This window comes from Taeniopygia guttata, chromosome 14, assembly GCF_048771995.1.
Source record: "Taeniopygia guttata chromosome 14, bTaeGut7.mat, whole genome shotgun sequence".
In the NCBI taxonomy this organism is placed as follows: Eukaryota; Metazoa; Chordata; class Aves; order Passeriformes; family Estrildidae; genus Taeniopygia; species Taeniopygia guttata.
The window spans coordinates 16161769-16180237 of NC_133039.1; the positions used below are offsets into that span (position 1 = coordinate 16161769).

At 43.1% G+C, this 18469-nt stretch overlaps 1 protein-coding gene across 1 annotated transcript; it reads left to right on the forward strand.

The window, feature by feature from the left end:
- The first annotated feature begins 859 nt into the window (after nt 1-859).
- Nucleotides 860-12877, forward strand: JPT2 (Jupiter microtubule associated homolog 2). The gene is made up of 5 exons (XM_002190927.7): nt 860-1051; nt 6958-7106; nt 7562-7704; nt 9694-9739; nt 10500-12877. The coding sequence occupies exons 1-5, from the start codon at nt 906-908 to the stop codon at nt 10682-10684; spliced, it is 669 nt and encodes a 222-aa protein (XP_002190963.2). The 5' UTR covers nt 860-905; the 3' UTR covers nt 10685-12877.
- Nucleotides 12878-18469: the final 5592 nt, after the last annotated feature.

Consider the following 18469-nt stretch of genomic DNA (forward strand, 5'->3'; position numbering starts at 1 on the left):
GGATTTCCTTTCTGTTGGATGCTCCTGTCTTAGCGAGGCCAGAGCATGGTCCCACCAGTCTATGTCCCTCTCTGATTTTCTAATACTTCTCAGCCTTTCTAATTTGTCTTGTAGCTCTGCTACCAGGCTGGACAGTTTATCCACCTGGTCTTATCTGATCCAGCTGCCCATCACTGATGCAATCCACTGACAGGCTCAGGCATTAACTACAGCCGGAAGCCTGGGTGGCTACATGGAGTTTTTGCATGTTTTGCATGTTTTTTTGGGGACTTCACTCTGAGACACTGCATCTTTTTTGGTGAGTTTAAGGGACTCCCTTCTGAGTGGGCACCATATATTTGAGTTCTCTCAGCAACTGTAATGACCAGAAAACCGAGCAAACTGCGTGCGCTGCAGCGACCTTTCCTGCTCCATGTCCTGTTCGCTCGCCCGGGTCGCCCGCGCTCCCTGGAGCCGCTTCAAATCTCCCGCTCTGCAACGCTCCCACCGCGCCTGATGGGCTGCCGGGTGCGGGCGGGCTCGGGGCTTGCTGCTCGGGTATCCTCGAACTCGGAAACGCTGAGGTTATTCCATACGATGATCTTCCTTCTGTTTTCTACATTGCATCGCCATATCGAGGTGAAGTCCTCACAGTCCTCTCGACTGTAAGGTCAAGGCACGAACCATATTGCCCTCCGCTAGTACAGCCCCACCCCGTCGCCTTAAATGCCCACCCGCTGCTCGCCCCGCCTTTCCGCTAGCCAATGGCTGTGCAGTTTCTTCTGACAGACGGGCAGTGCAACCAATAGAAGGCATCCAGCATGCGCGCCGACGCGGGTCGTTTTAAGCTTCCCTCCCTCTGCGAGGCTGGCCGAACAGGCGGGATCTCGAGCGAATGAACTGCGTTCGATAGGCTGCCCGTCACGATGGGCAGCCAAATAGGCCAATGGCCGAGCAAGGCGGGGCGGCCGGCTCTCCCCGCGGCGCGGTTGGAGCGGTGTTGTGGTGTGGAGCTGCTGAGTGCCACCATGTTCCAGGGCGCTGAGGCTGAGGCGGCCAAGCCTAGCTCCAGGTGGGGTGGTGGGCGACGCTTGGCGGGGCGAGGGGAAGAGTCGTGCGGCGGCGCGGAATCCTTGGCGGGGCTTTGTTTGGACGCGGGAGCTACGGGCTCCAGCTGAGGGCCGTGAGGGAAAGAGGGGGGTGGGTCGGGATGTAGGTTCTGGCGGAGGAGATTGGGCCCCCCGAGGGGCCTCCTCGCTGCGGCGGGCGGAAACGGAGCCCCATACTTCCCGTACCGCCGGACAGAAGCCAGCGCGCGGCTGGTGTCTTCGCCGTCCCTCAGTTGACTTGTCCCGCGCCCCGGGGGCTGGGCGGGGAGTGGCCGCACTGCGCTGCCGTCGGTGCTGCCTTGGGCTGAGGCCATGCTTGAGGCGCACGAGGAGAGCCCCAGGGCTGCGGGGGACACCCACGATTGCCGTGCCCAGCCTGACCCCAGAGCTCCTGCAAGGACTCTAGGGCGGGGAGAAGGGCCCCGCGCTGGGGAGCACCTTGTCCCGCCGTGTTTCTGCTCACGGGGAGCGAGGGGCCCCAACTACTCTCTGTGCACAAACGCCTGCAGAAGCAGATTGTTTTCGCCCTGCGAAGTTGAAATATATTGCTTTGTTTGGAGGAGGGCCGTTGCCCTGAATATTGCAGGGCGTGAGTGCAGTGATTAATCCATCTGCGAGGCTGTCGCGTGCGGGAAGGAGGAAGGGTTTCGAAATTGTCTTAAGAGCGCTGTAAGTTTTCTTGTATTTCAGTCGCTCCAAAATGTTACATGGTTTTAGAAGAAGACTTTTGAGGATGCTCTGTCCTTGGTGTAGTCTCTGAGAAGTGTCAGTTTACATAGTAATTTTGAAATTACGTTTAACGCATAAATTGGGTTTCCGGGCAGACCATTGCAACGTGTTAGTTAACAGCGAGCAAAGGTGGCCTTATAGCTTCCTCCCTGTTGCCGTGTCGGGGAGTGTTTGTGGTGCCTGAGAGCAGAATGGAACCCCTCACAGCTCTGTACCAGAGACGGTGGCAGCACCGCAGGAACTTCTTTTAGCGGGTTTGCAATGTGGTCTCTGAGGTGTTGACTATATCGACTCATGGCCTGTGCCATCAAGGGCAAAAGTACCTGGTCTAAAGACACAGCTTATTCTATTCATTCCCTGAACAAAACGTTGTTTAGTGAGAATGCAAATTCTTTTGCAGTTCTTGGTACATAGAAGTTGCTCTAATTAAAATCTGAGCCTAATTCCAAATCCCTGCAGCAACCACTACCAGCTGTGGAAGTGGGGGAAAAATGTCTTCCTAATGTGAAAATCTTGCCTAGAAAATTATAAACAAGTGTTTGCATTTTGAGAATTTCATAGTACAGGGGTATTACATTTAGAAGTAAATCATGCTAAGAAGATCTTAAGTGAAAGCTTTCGCTTAATTGTCTAGTGAAATGTGTTTCTAGTGATTCTGTAAATGACCACAGTGATAGAGCAAGCAACTAGTTTGCTGAGCTGAATTAATTGCCTAGTTTTATTTTATTAAACTTTTAACAATGACACGTTGTATTTTTAAGCAAGTTTTTCTTTTTTAAAATAAAACCTGGTACTACACATCTAAGAGCTTCTAAAAGCAAAGCAGGACAGAGTTGTATCATTCTGCTATTGTGCGCTATAAAGATGGATTGTATTAACATACACTCCATTTGTCCTGTGTATGAGCAGTTTCACAGCTACTGCAGAGAGCTGACACTGGTAAATTTAACCGTCTTGGAAATTTAATACTTCTGTTCCTTTACTCTCATCGGGGCCACTGTAGAATATCTTGGAGCTTTCAGATCAGGAACATGGCTGCATAACACAGCTTGCTGTTCTGTATGTGATTGAGCTGTTTGGTGAGCCACGAGTCCTATTGATCCCACTGCAGGAGTACCCCAGGACCTCTGGTCTTGTTTTAGAGCCGGCAGTTCCAAACCTCAACACCTGCTTTCTGCTAGTCTCTTATGTGTAATGCAGCAATTATCTACTGTATTAGAACAGTCTGAAAACTGGTAAAACTTCAGTGTTTAACTTTCAGGCAGGATTAAGAAAAAATTATGTAGAGGGCATCTTGAAGTAATGAATAAGCCTTCCATAGGTTGACTGAAAGGCTTAATGAGGAAAAGGTATTCAAACTGAAGTGTTTCAGAATGTAGGGGATTAAAAAAAAAAAAAAAAAAACAACAAAAAACAACAGAAAAACTAATTTAAATTCTTCCAGTCTGCCAGAAGAGAAAAAGGCAATTAGTGGGGGCTTTTAAACTTGCAGACCAGGGCTCTTGATTTAGCTGTTTTAGAGGAGTTCACAAACTTCTGATCTGCTGGAGGGGAGGGAGAGAAAGGCAGATTTAGGTTTTGTAGGAGACAAAGGGTTGTTTTTTCACCGTTTGACAGAATAAAGCAACACCTTCCCAAAGGAATACATACCTGACTACAAGAAAAAAAAAATACATAAACTGGCGTAATACTGATGTAAACTAAAATGACGATAAAGTATAAACTAAAGTTACTATACAGTATATGTGAAATTTCTGTGTACTCTATTGGAGCAGCTCATCTTGGCTTGCTGAGTTTAGAATGCTGTTTTCCTTTGGTAGGATTTACAGATGAAATCTGATTTTCTTACTTGGTGTGGGGGACCTGCATGTCTCACAGCTTTAGAACTGAGTACGTGGTAGTACAGGGAGGCCAGCAGTGCTCTAGAGGCTACACAGAAAGAAAATAGCTTTGTAGTCTCCCACATATTTGGTTGGAGGGAGCAAGTGCAAAGCCCTCTCTTCTTGTTGGCATCAGCTGACAGACGTTGTTGCTTCAAGGTTATTTTGACTTTTAACCTTTTAACTTCAAGGTTATTTTTGGTAAGTCCTATCAATGACTTAGTTATCTGACTTTGTATTAGTTCAAATTTTATTAACCTGGTGTCACTGCCATTTGAAAGTTTATGTAATGCTTGGAAGGTTCCCAGCATTTCAAAGTTCTTGAAATTGAGATGGTAAATCCACTTTGTGTATGTAGAGTCATTATTTTGTGTGATGCTGGCAGAAAAGGTACTTGTGCTTTCTACCTTGTAAGTACCACCAGTGATGCCTCTGGTTAAATTATTCAACAGTAGGGTTTTCAGCTACTAAGCTGAAAATAAGAGGACAGTATAAGATTAATCAGTGTTGGATTTATTTTGATGAAGTTTCTTTACTGAATTATCAAGACTTTTAATCTTAAAATGGATTTTCTCTAGAATTTCTTTCTGCAATAGTTCTTAAAACCCATTGCAGGAATGAGAAGTAATTTGATTCTTATAACTGGCTATTTTTCTTTTTAAAAAATCTGAATTTATTTATTTTATTATTCCCTCCTATGCTTGTAGGCATGTGTTAAGTGACCAAACAGTGTGGTAAATTGAATGAATCTGGGCTGTAAGAGACTCCAGCTGTATAAACAGCTTTTTACTTCCTTTCAGTCTCTTTTCTGGTATACTTAGTGTAGTTGGAATGCAAGAAAGACTAAATGCAATTTAAAAATAGCTGAAAAGAATAGGTAAAGTAAAAAATAATTTGTGATAGGAGTCCACTTTAACAGAGACCCCTTTCCAAACTGCTTTTTTGTGGAGTTCCATCTTCTTTGTCTCCCCACTTTAAATACTTAAACTGCCTCATGGTTTCTGGACCATTGTGAATGTTTGAAATACAGAATTTACCTATACAATGTTTGCTTTAATTGTGGGTTTAAGTCTCCTAAAATAAGTGGAGAGCACAGAGGCTAGTTGGATCTGTAGTCTGCTGGACACTAAATTATAAATAAATAAGCTTTGTAAGATCTAACCTGTACTTTGGACAAGGAGTTGTCCTGTCTGCTGGAATTCTAGTTACTCCTTAAGCTAAAGGCATTTATTAAATCCACAATCATACTAAGAATTAAAATATTGAAATTGGCCAGCGAAGACAGTCCATCTGAGGCTAGTACTGTGTATATAAACTATTCCCAGACTAAAAGAGGAACTTTTTTCTCCTTCCCAAAAGACCTAAAACTGTGTTCTGCATCTTAAGATCTGAAATGCACACAAACCTCATTTTCTGACAGAGCAGCCAAAATCTCTACTTTTGTGAAATTAAATCTTAAACTGGAGTAGATCTTGGCACCAAGAGGTACCTCATTTTATACTCGGTGTAGCTCACCTGTAATGACATGCTGCTGTCACAGGGCTAGGCAGAGGAGGGATTGTAATAATTCACTGACATTTGAATTGTGTTCAGGTAGGGTGGGATCAAGATCTTGCAATTTATAGCTGTTCTTTGATATAAAAGCAAAGGTTACTTTAGGTTCCAGATCAAGGGTTAAGATTAGAAGTAGTATAATTGAGCTGCTACCTTTGTTCAGCTGCTAAGACTGTGGGTAATTGGTAGATGTAACTGTAAAAATTATTTTTGATACAGAATTGCAGAATCATTGAGGTTGGAAAAGCCCTCTGAGATCATGGAGTTCAACGTTTGATTGCTTGTCACCTAGACCAGGGCATTAAGTGCCACATTCAGTAATTTTGTGAACACCTCCAGGAATGGTGACTCTACCACTGCCCCGGGCAGCACATTCCAATGTTCAACAATCCTTCTTGTGAAGAAATTCCTCCTGATGTCCACTATGCCCTCTCCTGGCACAAATTGAGGCTGTTTCCTCTTGTCCTATTCTTTGCTCCCTGACAGCAGAGCCCAAACCCCGCCCTGGCTGCAGCCTCCCATCAGGGAATTGTGGAGAGCCAGAAGGTCCCTCCTGAGCCTCCTTTTCTCCAGGCTGAGTACCCCCAGCTCCCTCAGCTGCTCCTCACCAGACTTGTGCTCCAGACCCTTTCTCAGCTCCATTCTCTTTTGTGGATATGCTCCAGCCACTTAACGTCTTTATTGTCATGAGGGGCCCAAAACTGTCCCCACAATTTGAGGTGCCTCAGCAGTGCCCAGCAGAGGTTACTCTCCTGGTCCTGGTACAGGCCAGGATGTTACTGGCCTTCTTGCCCACCTGGGCACACCCAGCTCATGTTCAGCCACTCTCAACGAGCACTCCCAGGCCCTTTTTTTGCTGAACTTCTTTCCGGCCATATTTAGGTATTAATCTCTTTCCTGTGCATTTTCTGTTAATTTTCCAATCAATTTCCACTGATTCTACTCCCAAATAATAGTTTGGTTCCTTTTTGGGGTGGAACCTGTAGTCTGTTGAACAGGACCTAGGCATTAACTATGCAATTACTACTGAAGGACAAGCATGACTTACGGTAAGTTTTCAAGAAGTCAGATGATTTCTGCTGTAAGCTCTAATTTTTCTGCAGATCCATTTGATATCCTCTGGTGCAAAGCTTTAGTTTTAATGGATTTGCAGCCTGACCACTAAAGAATTGGTTTGTTGTTTTGTCTCTCCATTCTAATCTAAACAGCTATTATGATAACTGATGGTTGAGACTAGCAAATCTTTTAGTAGTTATGAAATGTCTGCCTTTATTTAAAAGTCAGTGGGTTTCAGTTGTATCACAGATTCAAAGTCGGTATGTGCAGTTTAGCAGAAAGTCTGATTCTGTAATGGTTATTTTTAAAATCCTGACCATCATATGGCTTCTCTTAATCTCTGTTGTTTCTGGAACACCACAGATAGCATAGCCATTTGTGTAGGTGGCAGTGTTAGGATCATTCCATGTAATCATAGATACCTTAATGATGAAGTTGACTGACCAGGAGGTTGGCAATATTTGTGCTGAACTTAAGAATATTAAAACAGCTCTTGAAAAGTAGATACTTCATGGGTATAGCAGAATTACCTAAAGTAAGTTAAAATCAGGATAGTTACATACAGGGAGAGAATGGGAAGGGGATATCAAATATGTTGAATGCTATAAATTTTAAATGAACTTTTGTATCTTGTTTCTTCTGTGATATAGGGTACTGAAGCCCCCAGGGGGAGATTCTAGTAATCTCTTTGGGAGTACAGAAGAAGTGTCTTCTTCAAGCAGGCCACACCGGATGGCATCCAGTATCTTTGGAGCCTCAGAAAAACCTCAGAACATTCCAAAAAGAACAAACCCTCCAGGTAAAAGCTGCTCCCTCTTTCTGTGTGGGCTGTGAATTGCAGCATAGAATGTTTTGTGCTCCTAAACTGGAACACTTGGATCTGTCTTTTTATGTTGCATTCTTGTATATACTGAGTAGGTTTGAACAACAAATCTCTTCAAACTTCTGAATATATGAATATTTCAGTGATCTGCATGTTTGCAGACTTTTTAGCACATTAGTCAAGTCTTAATTCTTTCCAAATTGAGGTTCTAAGAAATGGTGAAAGGAAACCGCTTCTGTTGTAGAGTTGTCAGCAGTTAGCTCATTTTGAGACCTGCAGGTGAATTGTAGCAAAGGATTTCATCTAGGCAAATACAACTAAGTCCCTAGGCAGCAGGGTTGTAGAAGTCCTTGAATTACGTATTTAATTTTTTTTTTAATATAGTGTGATAAAACTAATCTAGAACAAAATTCTTAACAACTGCCTTGCAGGAGGAAAAGAAAGTGGCATTTTTGAGGACTCTAGTTCTGCTCAGCCTCGTCCACGCTTGAATCCACCTGGTGGGAAGACAAGCGATATCTTTGGGTCTCCTGTCTCTCCCAGCATTGTGCGAGCACACCCGAACAAACCCAAGGTATTTTACTAATGTTGCTGTCAGATCAAGAAGAAGCTTCAGGGTCCTGTCGTGCTCTGTCATGTGCCTGTGCTCTCCATAAGAACAGAACTGAATATATATGGAGTGACTTTGAGTTAGACAGTCCCAAAGTCTCTTTGATAGCTTGTTATTTTGGGTGTATTAGATCTCTGCAGTTTGTTGTAAAAGTATTAATTAGACTGTGCATGTGCATTTGAAAAAAAAAAAAAAAAAAAAGAAAAAAAGTCTTTGATCTTTCTTGTGAGTGAGGTACAGCTGGAGCTCTTGACAGAGCCAAGAGGCATTTAAACTGCATAGGGAGGAGATATTTCTCCTGATTCTGCAGTTTGGCAGGTGTGATCTTGATGCAGACTTGGGAAGTTGGTGAGCTACAGTCATAAACCTTTGTAAGGCCTGGCTGTGCACTTCAGCTGTCTTAAATACATGTATCTACAGTCACCTTGAAAGCACTTCAGCAGATTAGGCTTACAGTGATCAACAGTGAAAAAGTGAACTTTGGTTCAGTGGTGTCAGGCCCAGCGGGTACTTGATTTGTACAAGATAAACAAAAGTGTCTCTTAGTATAGTGTTACAGTTGTTACATATAGGTTATACAGTTGAGTTTTGATCTTAAAGCTGGGATGTGTAATAGTTCCTTGTAGTTATGACCACATCTGAGTTTGGAAAAAGCAGGATACATTATCAGTTACTGTATTTAAGTGCCCTATATGCAGATTTACCACCTCCTGCCTTACTCTGAGTAAATACTAATAAATGAGTAGCTATTATGGTGATAATATTTTTGGCATGTCAAATAGCATGGAAATTTAACATTCTATGAAACTGCTGTGGTTTAGGAATGGTATTCCCCAGTTTAGTGTTCCTGCTGAAAACACTCCAAAACATGCACCACTCATGCTCCCCTCCCCCTTCCCCCTGTGGCTGGGGGAGGGAAATTGGAGGTAAAAACCATGGGTTGAGATATGAACAATTTACTGGAAATAGCAATGAGATAAGAAAAGAACAGTAACAGCAACAAAATTAATAATGGAATGTACAAGAATGATGAATACACAAGGGTTCACGTGTGAAGTCTCGCCACTTGGAATGCAGCACTACCCGAACTGCTCAGCCACCACCACCCACCCCACACCCTGCACATGATGTCGTTTAGAATAAGCTTCAGGTCCTGGCCTTGCCCTCCCTGGCTACTGCAAAAATTAACCTCTGTACTAGCTGGAACCAGGACAGAAATTGTGCTGGAAACAGTCTTGTTTTTCCTGGAAACTTAGGAAGAAAGGATCAATCCAATTTAGCTTTCTTGCCTTTGTTTTTTTTCCCCTTAAATTTAAGGTGTTGGTATTGTGGGAGATACAGAGCTGGAAAGAAGACCTGTGAGTTGAGTTTCATGGGTGGGAAAACACACTTCTCTGAAGTGTGGCTGTGTATTTCCAACAGTCAGTTCAGATTGTTGGTGAAATGGTCTTAAATGTTTTGATTATTACGTGACTGTGGGGATACTTGCTGAAGAGAGGAATTACTGCATACAAATAGGGTCTTCAAAGGATGTTTGTGTGTGTATTATAGTTGTGTCTACCAACTTCTGCGTGATAGAAGGTACTTGAGAGGAATGGTAATTCCTGTCCTTAAAATCAATGAATCCTTAAGGTTGGAGAAGGCATCTAAAATTGAGTCTGGCAGTTAACCCACCACTGTTGTGCTTACCATTTTGATGATCTAATGTAGCGTCTTCATCCATGTTTCAATGAATTGTCTTGAGATGTACACCTTGCCATTACATAGAAGATTTGTGCCCCTGCTTTTGGGGTTCTATAGAAGTGGAGGGGATGAAGGGCTGCACACAGCTTGCTTTTATTTTATAAGTGATCTATAAACTTGGAAATGAAGCAAAATTTCCAGAAGGATTTCACGACAGACTTGCTGTTTGAGAACAGTAATACACTAAGATAGTTTTTGATTTCTTTGCAGGATCACATGGTCTTAAAAGAAGAGGAAATACCAAAGAAGCTAGAAGGTCAGGAAGAGAAATTCTTGTCTTTGTTCTCTTTGGGAAGATAAACTATGAGGAATTTTCTTGTGCTTCTGCTTAAACACTAGCCTTAGTCTCATGTTTTTAGGATAATATGACTGAAAAGTTTAGTCAGAAGTCTAATCACTTGTCTCAGGGAAATGGTTTTCTTCCTCTTATTGAGGAGAACACAAGTGTGAGTCATGGTACTCCATGTCTGTGAGTTTAGACTTTGCTTGATACCATGTGTATGTCGATATACAAATATGTATGGAATCTCTATATGGCAAAACATCTTACCAGGTTGCCACTTCCTCTCTTGCTTCCTTCAAATGGCTAATTTTGGCCTTCTGTAGTTGTAAATAATGAACAGCTGACTGACAAAATTTATTATTGCTCAGCTAACTGTTAAAGAATGAATGAGAACCCTGCTTTCAAGCTCAGTATGCAAAGATTGATTGGTACCTTGTATCTTTTAATTTCCTGCAACTGCCAAAATAATTCTGAAGGCGTATTGCTCAGTCTTTATATCCTTAGAAAGGATATGGAAGATTAGAAAGATTGCTGAAGGAAGAGAGGAATTGTTGAGAAAAGTGAAATTCTTTTCTTACTACATGTTTCCTTCTTAAAAACATGAATAGGTAATGAGAAATCTTGGTGTGCTATGGATGGGAGATGTGGGGAAAAAATGCAGCTGACAGAAGATGAGGTACTTTGTGCACTACAGAATCGTGAGTGATCTGATGATATGTTTTCTTTAATGTAGCTACAGAAAATACCAAACCACAGCTGGAAGACGGAGGCGAGAAAAAAGCTCTGGGCAAAGAGGAGCAATGCAAGGAGCCAGAACCCAAGATAGACAATCACGAACCGCGACTAGGGCCAAGGCCACGCTCACACAATAAAGTCCTCAATCCGCCAGGGGGGAAATCCAGCATTGCGTTCTATTAGGGTCATCGTGTCACTGTCAGTAATGGAGAAAGTCTTGTCTATGCCGGTGAGGTCAGTTTATACACTATTGCTTGTGAATAGATTCTTAGGCAAATGGATGAGGGTTATGTTAGAGCATGTAGGAAGGATAACCTGGTGATTTGGGGAGGGAATGGGTGCCTTGTGGAAGATGTGAGTACTGGCCTGCCTGGGTGGGTGGCAGAGCCAGACATTAGTGTAACTTAGTGAAAAATCAGTGCTACTTAGTGGTAAGTTCCTCAGACTGTTAGGTTCTTAGCTAGCTTGTGGCTCAGGAGGCTCTTGTGGAATCAGGCTTCCATATAGTCAACATGTCAAACATTGTGATTGGGAAGGGCCTGAAGGTTGCACTTGAAGCTTCTGAAGTAAAGCAGGTAGGCTGGGCTTTCCCCTAAGCAATGGGATGCAGCTTCCAGCGTGAGCTGACTTGCAGTTATATGAATATAAATATGTTCCACAGGAACAAGTACTGCTGCCATGGTTAAGAGTGTTTTCAGTCATTGCTTTTTTTTCTCCTTTCTTGCTTGCAGCACATGATTGCTGATACAAGGACAAAATATGCAAAAAAATTTTTTTATACTCATAAACAATCATATGTTTGTAAAGACTGTGGTCTTCCCCTGTCTAGGTATTCAGGTCTTTTGGATGCCTTTAGTTATTTGCTGATTACTGTGACTAGCTCTTCACATGTGGAGTCCAACTTGCTGTTTCATGTAGGTGCTTCTAGTTGAGTGCTTGTATGTTTTCTGGTAAAGATGTGGGTGCAAACAATAGCTTTATGGTACTCTTTGAACAGAGGCAACTTTGAAGTTTACCACAGAGCATAGGCTGAGGTGTTAGCCAGGTCACTCTGACCCAGCCTTTGTAGAAAGAGCTTAGCTTCAGCACATGTTTTCACTTGGCTCCCTGTGGAAACCAGGACAGTTCTCCTGTTTCCACCACAGTGAATTTCCTGTTGGTTTTGCCTGTGCTGAGTCTGTTAGTGAATTCTCCTGTCTTTCATCAGCCTTACCTTTGCCTTTGTCTCAGATTTTTGTTAAGAAAACTATGTAAGTTCTCCCCAACCTAGAGCTGTAGTTGATTTTGCTGTAGATTATCTTAGTTGGAAAATCAAAGACAGCACAAACAGAGGGTTTGTATTACTAAAATCTGTCATAAATCATGTTTGGAAGATGTGCATGTTTTGCACAGATGTTTTTGGGGGAGGGTTTGTTCCCTGAATTGATTGATGATCCTATCCAGAGCTTTGATACATGAATGTTAACTCTAGGTGCTTACTGTTAAATATATTGAATACTGCCCTTTTAAATCTGACATATCAAAACATTTCTTGCATTTCTTTCTTTGGAATCTAAGTAATGTTTTCAGCCCCGTCAGGTACACCAAAGAACAAGTGGCCTTACTGTGTATATCCACTGCTGTTCTAGCCCACAGTCCTTGGGAACTGCTGCCATTGAGACAGGATGGGCCAGCTGCTAAACCTTTCTGTGATTGTAATGCTTCTTAGGCCGCACAATTCCCTTGTGTCAGCAGCGGTGGGTGAGTGCTTTAAGACTTAGCTGCCTTTTCAAATAGTGAAACATATGGGGCAGTGCTAGGATAGAAACAGCCATGGAAAGTAGGGATTTGAATGCCTTTGTACCTTTCAGATTGGTTTGGAGCTGCCTGTTAATTTTCCCCCCAGGAAAACAAGGCAGTAGTTCAAACTGCAACCATGGAATGAACTTAAGTTAGTTCCAACTATGTACTTCTTAGCGCCTCTTCCTGAGTCTCTGCTCTCCAGCCTCTGGCTGAGTCTCAGACACATTAGCCATTTCAGTTCCTTGTTCCACTACTTGACAGGAAGCTGTCATATAGAAAAGTCAACCAAAGGCTGCTTCCTACATTGCAGGCTGTGGTGTAGCTGATGGTATCTGCAATACCAAGCATTTGGCATCTTTTATTTAGTACCTGATGTGCACTGGCTTCAGTGCCTGTCCTTTAAGGAGCAACTTCTAACTAGGCCTTAAATTAGTTACATTCTGTTAAATTTCTTGCATTTCTTTCTTTGGAACCTAAGCAATGTTTTCAGCTCTTCAAGTAAGGTAGATCTGAGAATTTCTCTGGGACAGAAGGGGATTTGGAATCAACTGACAGAACATGCAGTTACCAATAAACAAGTATTTTGTCACTTCATTGTGTGCTATAGATGCCTGCTTTTATAAATTGGTCAGTACTCTATTTCACCATAGATACACTGGTGAATTTTATGGTCTGAAATGGGAAAAATTGCACATATATTTTCCAGCTTTCCATACATGGGACTGTACTCAGGAGCTGTGACATCCTGCCCAAGGCTGCACATGAGACAGATGCCTCTTATCCCTGGGGAGTGGTAGGACAGTAGCAAGAGCTCAGCTTAATGCCTTTTTGTGGGCAGCATTCCATGATGTTCTGTACCACACTGGGATTCTGCTATGTTCTTCAGCAATATTGTAAATATAATTAGATATTCAAATATTTTAAATAGTTAAGGCTATTTGTAGAAAAACATAGTAATTCCCCTTGAACGAGTGATACTCTTTATGTGGAGAAGTCATACCCTCACTTGTGTGTTTCTAGTGAGCGCATAAAACACCCTTCATGTACCAGACTGCCTTGGCTGACAGAGGAGGGAACTCCAGCTACTACAGACATTGCAATTCTGGGTGAGATGGACACAGTGACCTCTCAGCCAGGATGTTGTGTGTCTGCGGCATTCATCCCTGAACTTCCAGACTGTAATGCTCACAGAGCCTCTTGGCCAGCCCTCACTCAAGAGTGACTTCTATGTTTGGCCATTTACAGTTCAGAACTCTCCTCTGAAACATATACAGTTTGGGTGGGATCTGCATAGTGTGAGAATGTGGCAATGTCCTTGATAAATAGCACATTAGCAATGAAGTAGTTTCTTTCCTTTGAGCTGCAGCCAAGAGTAGACAGCAGTATAGCTCTAGTTTGCAACTGTGTGTGTTACCTCATTGCTTTCCCCAAAACTGTCGGTTTGTAGCTAAACACTTGGGATAGAATGTTATCGGAGTTGTTGCTTCAGTCTGGGAAGGAAAATTATGGTGTCCATAGCGAGCTTAGCCTAAGAAGTGGTTAAAGGAGGATTTTGCATGCTTTAGTGAGTCATGTGTGGTTCTACGCATATGTGTTGCTTAGTCCCTAAATATGTCACTGTGTCTGTCCTGAACAAGAGCTCACAGCTCTAGTGAACTGGCCAGCTGCAGTGTGTCATCCCTTCTGATCCTCATGTGTACCAGTTAACCCAGATCATGCATGTTTTTTCCCTGTGAAGACTGCTGGCTACTGTACAAAACCTTTTAAGTTGGCACAGTCTGATACTGTCCATCTGTTGCATCACACCCTGCATTGCACTTTCAATGAAGAAGATTAATGTCCTCTCTGTTGGTGTTTTAAGCAACATTATTGTGAGTTTTTTAAATTATTTATAATGGCTAATTAGACTTGGAATATCCAAAGTACATTCTTGGGGCTTGTCTAGTGAGAGAAGATATATAAAGTAGTGATGTGTGGAGACAATTATTTAAGCACTAAATGAGTAACTTCTGTAGTATGTTCCCTGGAAGGCTGTACAATATGATCACACTGGTGTATGGATGTCCAAGTATCTTGGCTACCTGGGTGATTGTGTATTGGAGTTGGCCACCCAGTGAATTTCAGCATGAAGTTTTGCTGAAACCATGTATCACTTCCCTTTGGAAAAGGTGATGGATTAAATGTCATTGAGACTGGAATTTTCCATTTTTTCTTAAGGCGCAAAGACAGGTCACAGCATCCTGGCTGGGGGAGATTTGGTCACATGTAAGCTGTTTCTGTCATTACTGGTTATCAGCTGTGCAAGAAGTAGACTGGGTAACAATTCATTGCTGGCCAAAAACTGATGCCTAGAAGCCTCCCAGCAGGCTAAGCTGGCTGCCTAGGCTCTGCCCAGTCGCCACTCCTCCTTTTGAACACAGTTGATGAGCAGGAAGAGGCAGATTTAAATTATTGGGCTAAATTAGTAGCCCTGATTATTTTTGTAGTTTTATCTTGCTTCTGGGAATTAACACAGTCTCATGTTGAATTTGCTTTCCCTTTCTTTCAAGTTCCTTATATTGCTAGCTGGACAACCTCTTCTTCCTCAAGCAGATTGAAATACTCTCCATAGCCAGCAAGAATGCAGGAATTTGCATTACTTATCAGCCTCTCTAGGTCCAGCTGCCTTCTAATTCTGGTGTCTTACCCACTGCTTTCATCCTTCCTCCTACATATACAGACATTAGAAGTAGTAGCTGTGCTGCCTTTGGCTTCTCCGTGACCCCTCCTCTACTGCTGCTTGGGTGTGTGCTATGTGCCACTTAAGCCAAAACCACAGACTGCTCTGTGTCCAGGTGTATCAGAAGCACAGGGGCCTGTTGAAGTAATGGGAACTTGTCGTTATGCCAGGTTCTTCATGAAGATCATAAAAATGATGGCTTTTTCTCCACTGTCTTGTCCCGCAGACTTATATAAATGTGTGCTCTACTGTGACACTGTTTAACGTCCTGGCTGCTGGGAGCATGCGCTTGGGCATGAAGGGCAACACAAGTCCAAGTGTGAACTGCCTGCACTATTGTCCACTTTCAGGCTTCAGTCTGTATTTTGCAAGTCTCAATGCACTGTGTGCAGTTTTGGCCTGCCTAGTACAAGACAAATGTGATTTAGGGAATGCAGTGATGGGCCACAAAGGTGATAAAGAGACTGGAGCATCTGTCACAGGAGGAGGGGCTGAAAGAGCTGGGGCTGCTCAAGAAGGTTCGGGGAGATCTGGCCAGTGTGCTCAAGTCCCTGCTGGGAGGAAGCAAGGATGAGGGGGCCAGACTTTGCTGTGGACAGGAGGCAATGGGAAAAAGAGAAACCACACAGAATTCCATCTGAACACAAGGATGTACATTTTTCCTGTGAGTGGTCAGATACTGGGACAGGTGGCCCAGAGATGCTGCAGAGTCTTAATCCATGGAGATGTTCAAACTCTGCTCTGTACTCTGCCTTCTGCTCCATGTTGATTCTTTAGGGTTATTTGTTTGCTAAGCAAAGATGCCAGGCTTGCAGAGCTAGTGACTTCAAACTGTGACTGTGAAACCTGCTCAGCAGAAACCCAGGGCAGCAGTAATACGCCATCCAGATGTAGGTGTGTAGCCACAATACACCCAGCTACAATTGGGAACTCACAGTAGCAAAGGAGTAAGTGATTTTCAGCCAGCTGGTAGAGACCAGCAGGGGCACAGACGTGAATGCCAAGAGAGTGAAGACTGGCAGAGTCAGCATGGCACAGACAATAGCAAGGACACCTCAGTCCAACACAGTGGTGGTGAAGGGAATGAACAGAAAATCCCTTCCAGGGGACCCTGCTTCCCATGGGTCCTAGTGGCACATGGGGCTGCGCAGAGTGGGCTGGCAGGAGTGGCAGTGACACGGCATTTCCTTGGCTGTTAGCAGTGTAGCAGACCAGCTGTTCTACCTCTTGCATAGGCTTCTGAACTGAGAACTGAAGTGTTAGTAGGTGTCCGGCACTCAAGCAAAACCACAGGTTTTAACAAAGGGGAAGGGAAAACATCGTTATACCATGATAATTACGGAAATAAGGAATGAAAGCTGTTTGACAAAACAGGGCCTGATTGCATGAAAGTTGTCCTTTCCCACTTGCAAAGCTTATCCCAGTCCTTTCTGTTTCCGTCTCAGGCTTCCCAAAACACTCAGCCATATACCACAGGTTGATGCTACCATAGCGCAATTACAGGACAGAGGTAAAAACAGGGGAATGTTACTTCTTGTAATTTAAGTCAGGTTAAGGTGCGTCTCGCAGTTTGCAAGGATATAAAGGACTCCTCGTTCAGCCACAACAGGTGAAATTCTGTTTGAGGGGGCTGTAGCGGACATTTCAAAAAATCAGGAACAAGTTATCAGCAAGTGCTTCATGTTTTGGGTACTCACAATTAATATGCCAACTGCTACAGAGAGAATGAGGGAGCTGTCGTATACTGCCCCAAAAATGTAAGCAGCTGCCTCCTGATTTTAACCAGAATATTTATCCTGGATAAACTTGCTTAAAATAAAATGAAGCCAAGAAAATAAAATAATTAGCGTTCTTGATCTGGTTATTTTGATAGAAAGTAAGTTTGAGCACAAGCATATGGGCAGGAAGGGTTTGAATGAGAGGACTTGTAAACAAGGTTGGTTCTGTCTGCTTTCTAGTACCAAGCCCTTGGTGGTTTACTTTCTTTTTAATTAATGCACACCACAGAGGAGCTGGTATTTTCAGACACTTTGAAGACACTTCAGCAAGTGCAGAGTGAAACTGCAGGTTAAAGTGGAGCATGTGTTTCCTGTATCAGCACAGCTCACAGCTGCAGCATGTCCAAACTACATGGGTGAAGTTTTGGCATCCTCTTTTAAGAGGCTAAACGCCCGATCTGTTAAAGGGGGTGAATGCTGAGGGGCAGGACCATGGTTTAAAAATAATATAGCAGCAAGAAAAATTTATATTGAACATCTACATTTGAGAACTACCAGGAATTGCACAGGAAATTCCTTTAAGAAGACCCTGGTTACAGCAAAAAAAAAAAACAAACCAAAAAAACCCACCCTGTCAAATTGTTAGGGACATGCAGAAATTTTATTAAATTTCCTCAAATTCTTTATAGAATTTACAGTAATTCAGTTTAACAGCTTTCACAGAGGTTTATTTAAAGATCTTAAATTTGATTAAAACTGATTTGATTAAAAACTTAAATTTGATTTGGCGATTTGCCTATCTGTATGGCTGCTTCCCATCAGTTGTCATACTGATGACATTTCTTCCCTCCTGATTTCACAGTGGCTTCTTTCAAATCACTAATGAAATAGTACCAAAATAATTTTATTTATTTTACTGCAGGCCTTACCTAATATAAAAGTTCATCCTCATAATGTGACAGAAGCTGCTACATAATCCACAAAGGGCAACAAAGCAGCAAAACAAGTCTGTGGCAGAACACCAGAACAGAAGCAGGGGTCTCAATTTAGATAGCCAGGTTGGTGCTTTCTTTTAAGCAAAGGCAAGCATTAAAAAGGAAGTCTGAAGCTTTCACCAGATACAAAGGCTTCCTCTTGTACAAACTCAGGCCGAGCAGGCCCAGTTATATTCTGGACACAACAGAGTGCAGCATCTGCAGGGCAGAGCTGCCCCAGGCATGTGACATTGACACCCCGCCCAGCTCAGGAGACACACACTTTGTTGGTCTGTCATGAAGGTGAAATGTCTATGGACTGTTTTTTAAATGGAGTATTTCTTCCCCTTCTCCCAAATCCTTCTGATCCTCCTTGGAAGTGTTTGAAGCTTTAAATATTGGATGAGTAATTTTCCTTTAAGGTTTTTCTGCAGTCTTTCAGAAGCTTCTCTCATCTTTGAAGGGAAAGAAGGGTCAAAGAGTCCTCAAACTTTTAGGTGTCAAAGGCATGCTTCTCCACATTTCACGAGTGGAAGGAACAAGTCTTATTACCCCTGTATTTCCTAGTCCTTCCAAAACTGAGGCCTGCAAGGCTTTGTCTGCTTATGTCAGTCAATGGGCCACAGCCATAGAACAGTACATGGTGTCTGGCACAAAGGGGGTGATGCAGTTGTGGAAGAACATGATGGTGAGGACCAGGAGCCAGTAGGGAAGGGGAAGGTGCTGTATGTCCTGAATGTGCTGCAAAGATAAGATGTGCCCTCACTCTCCAGGA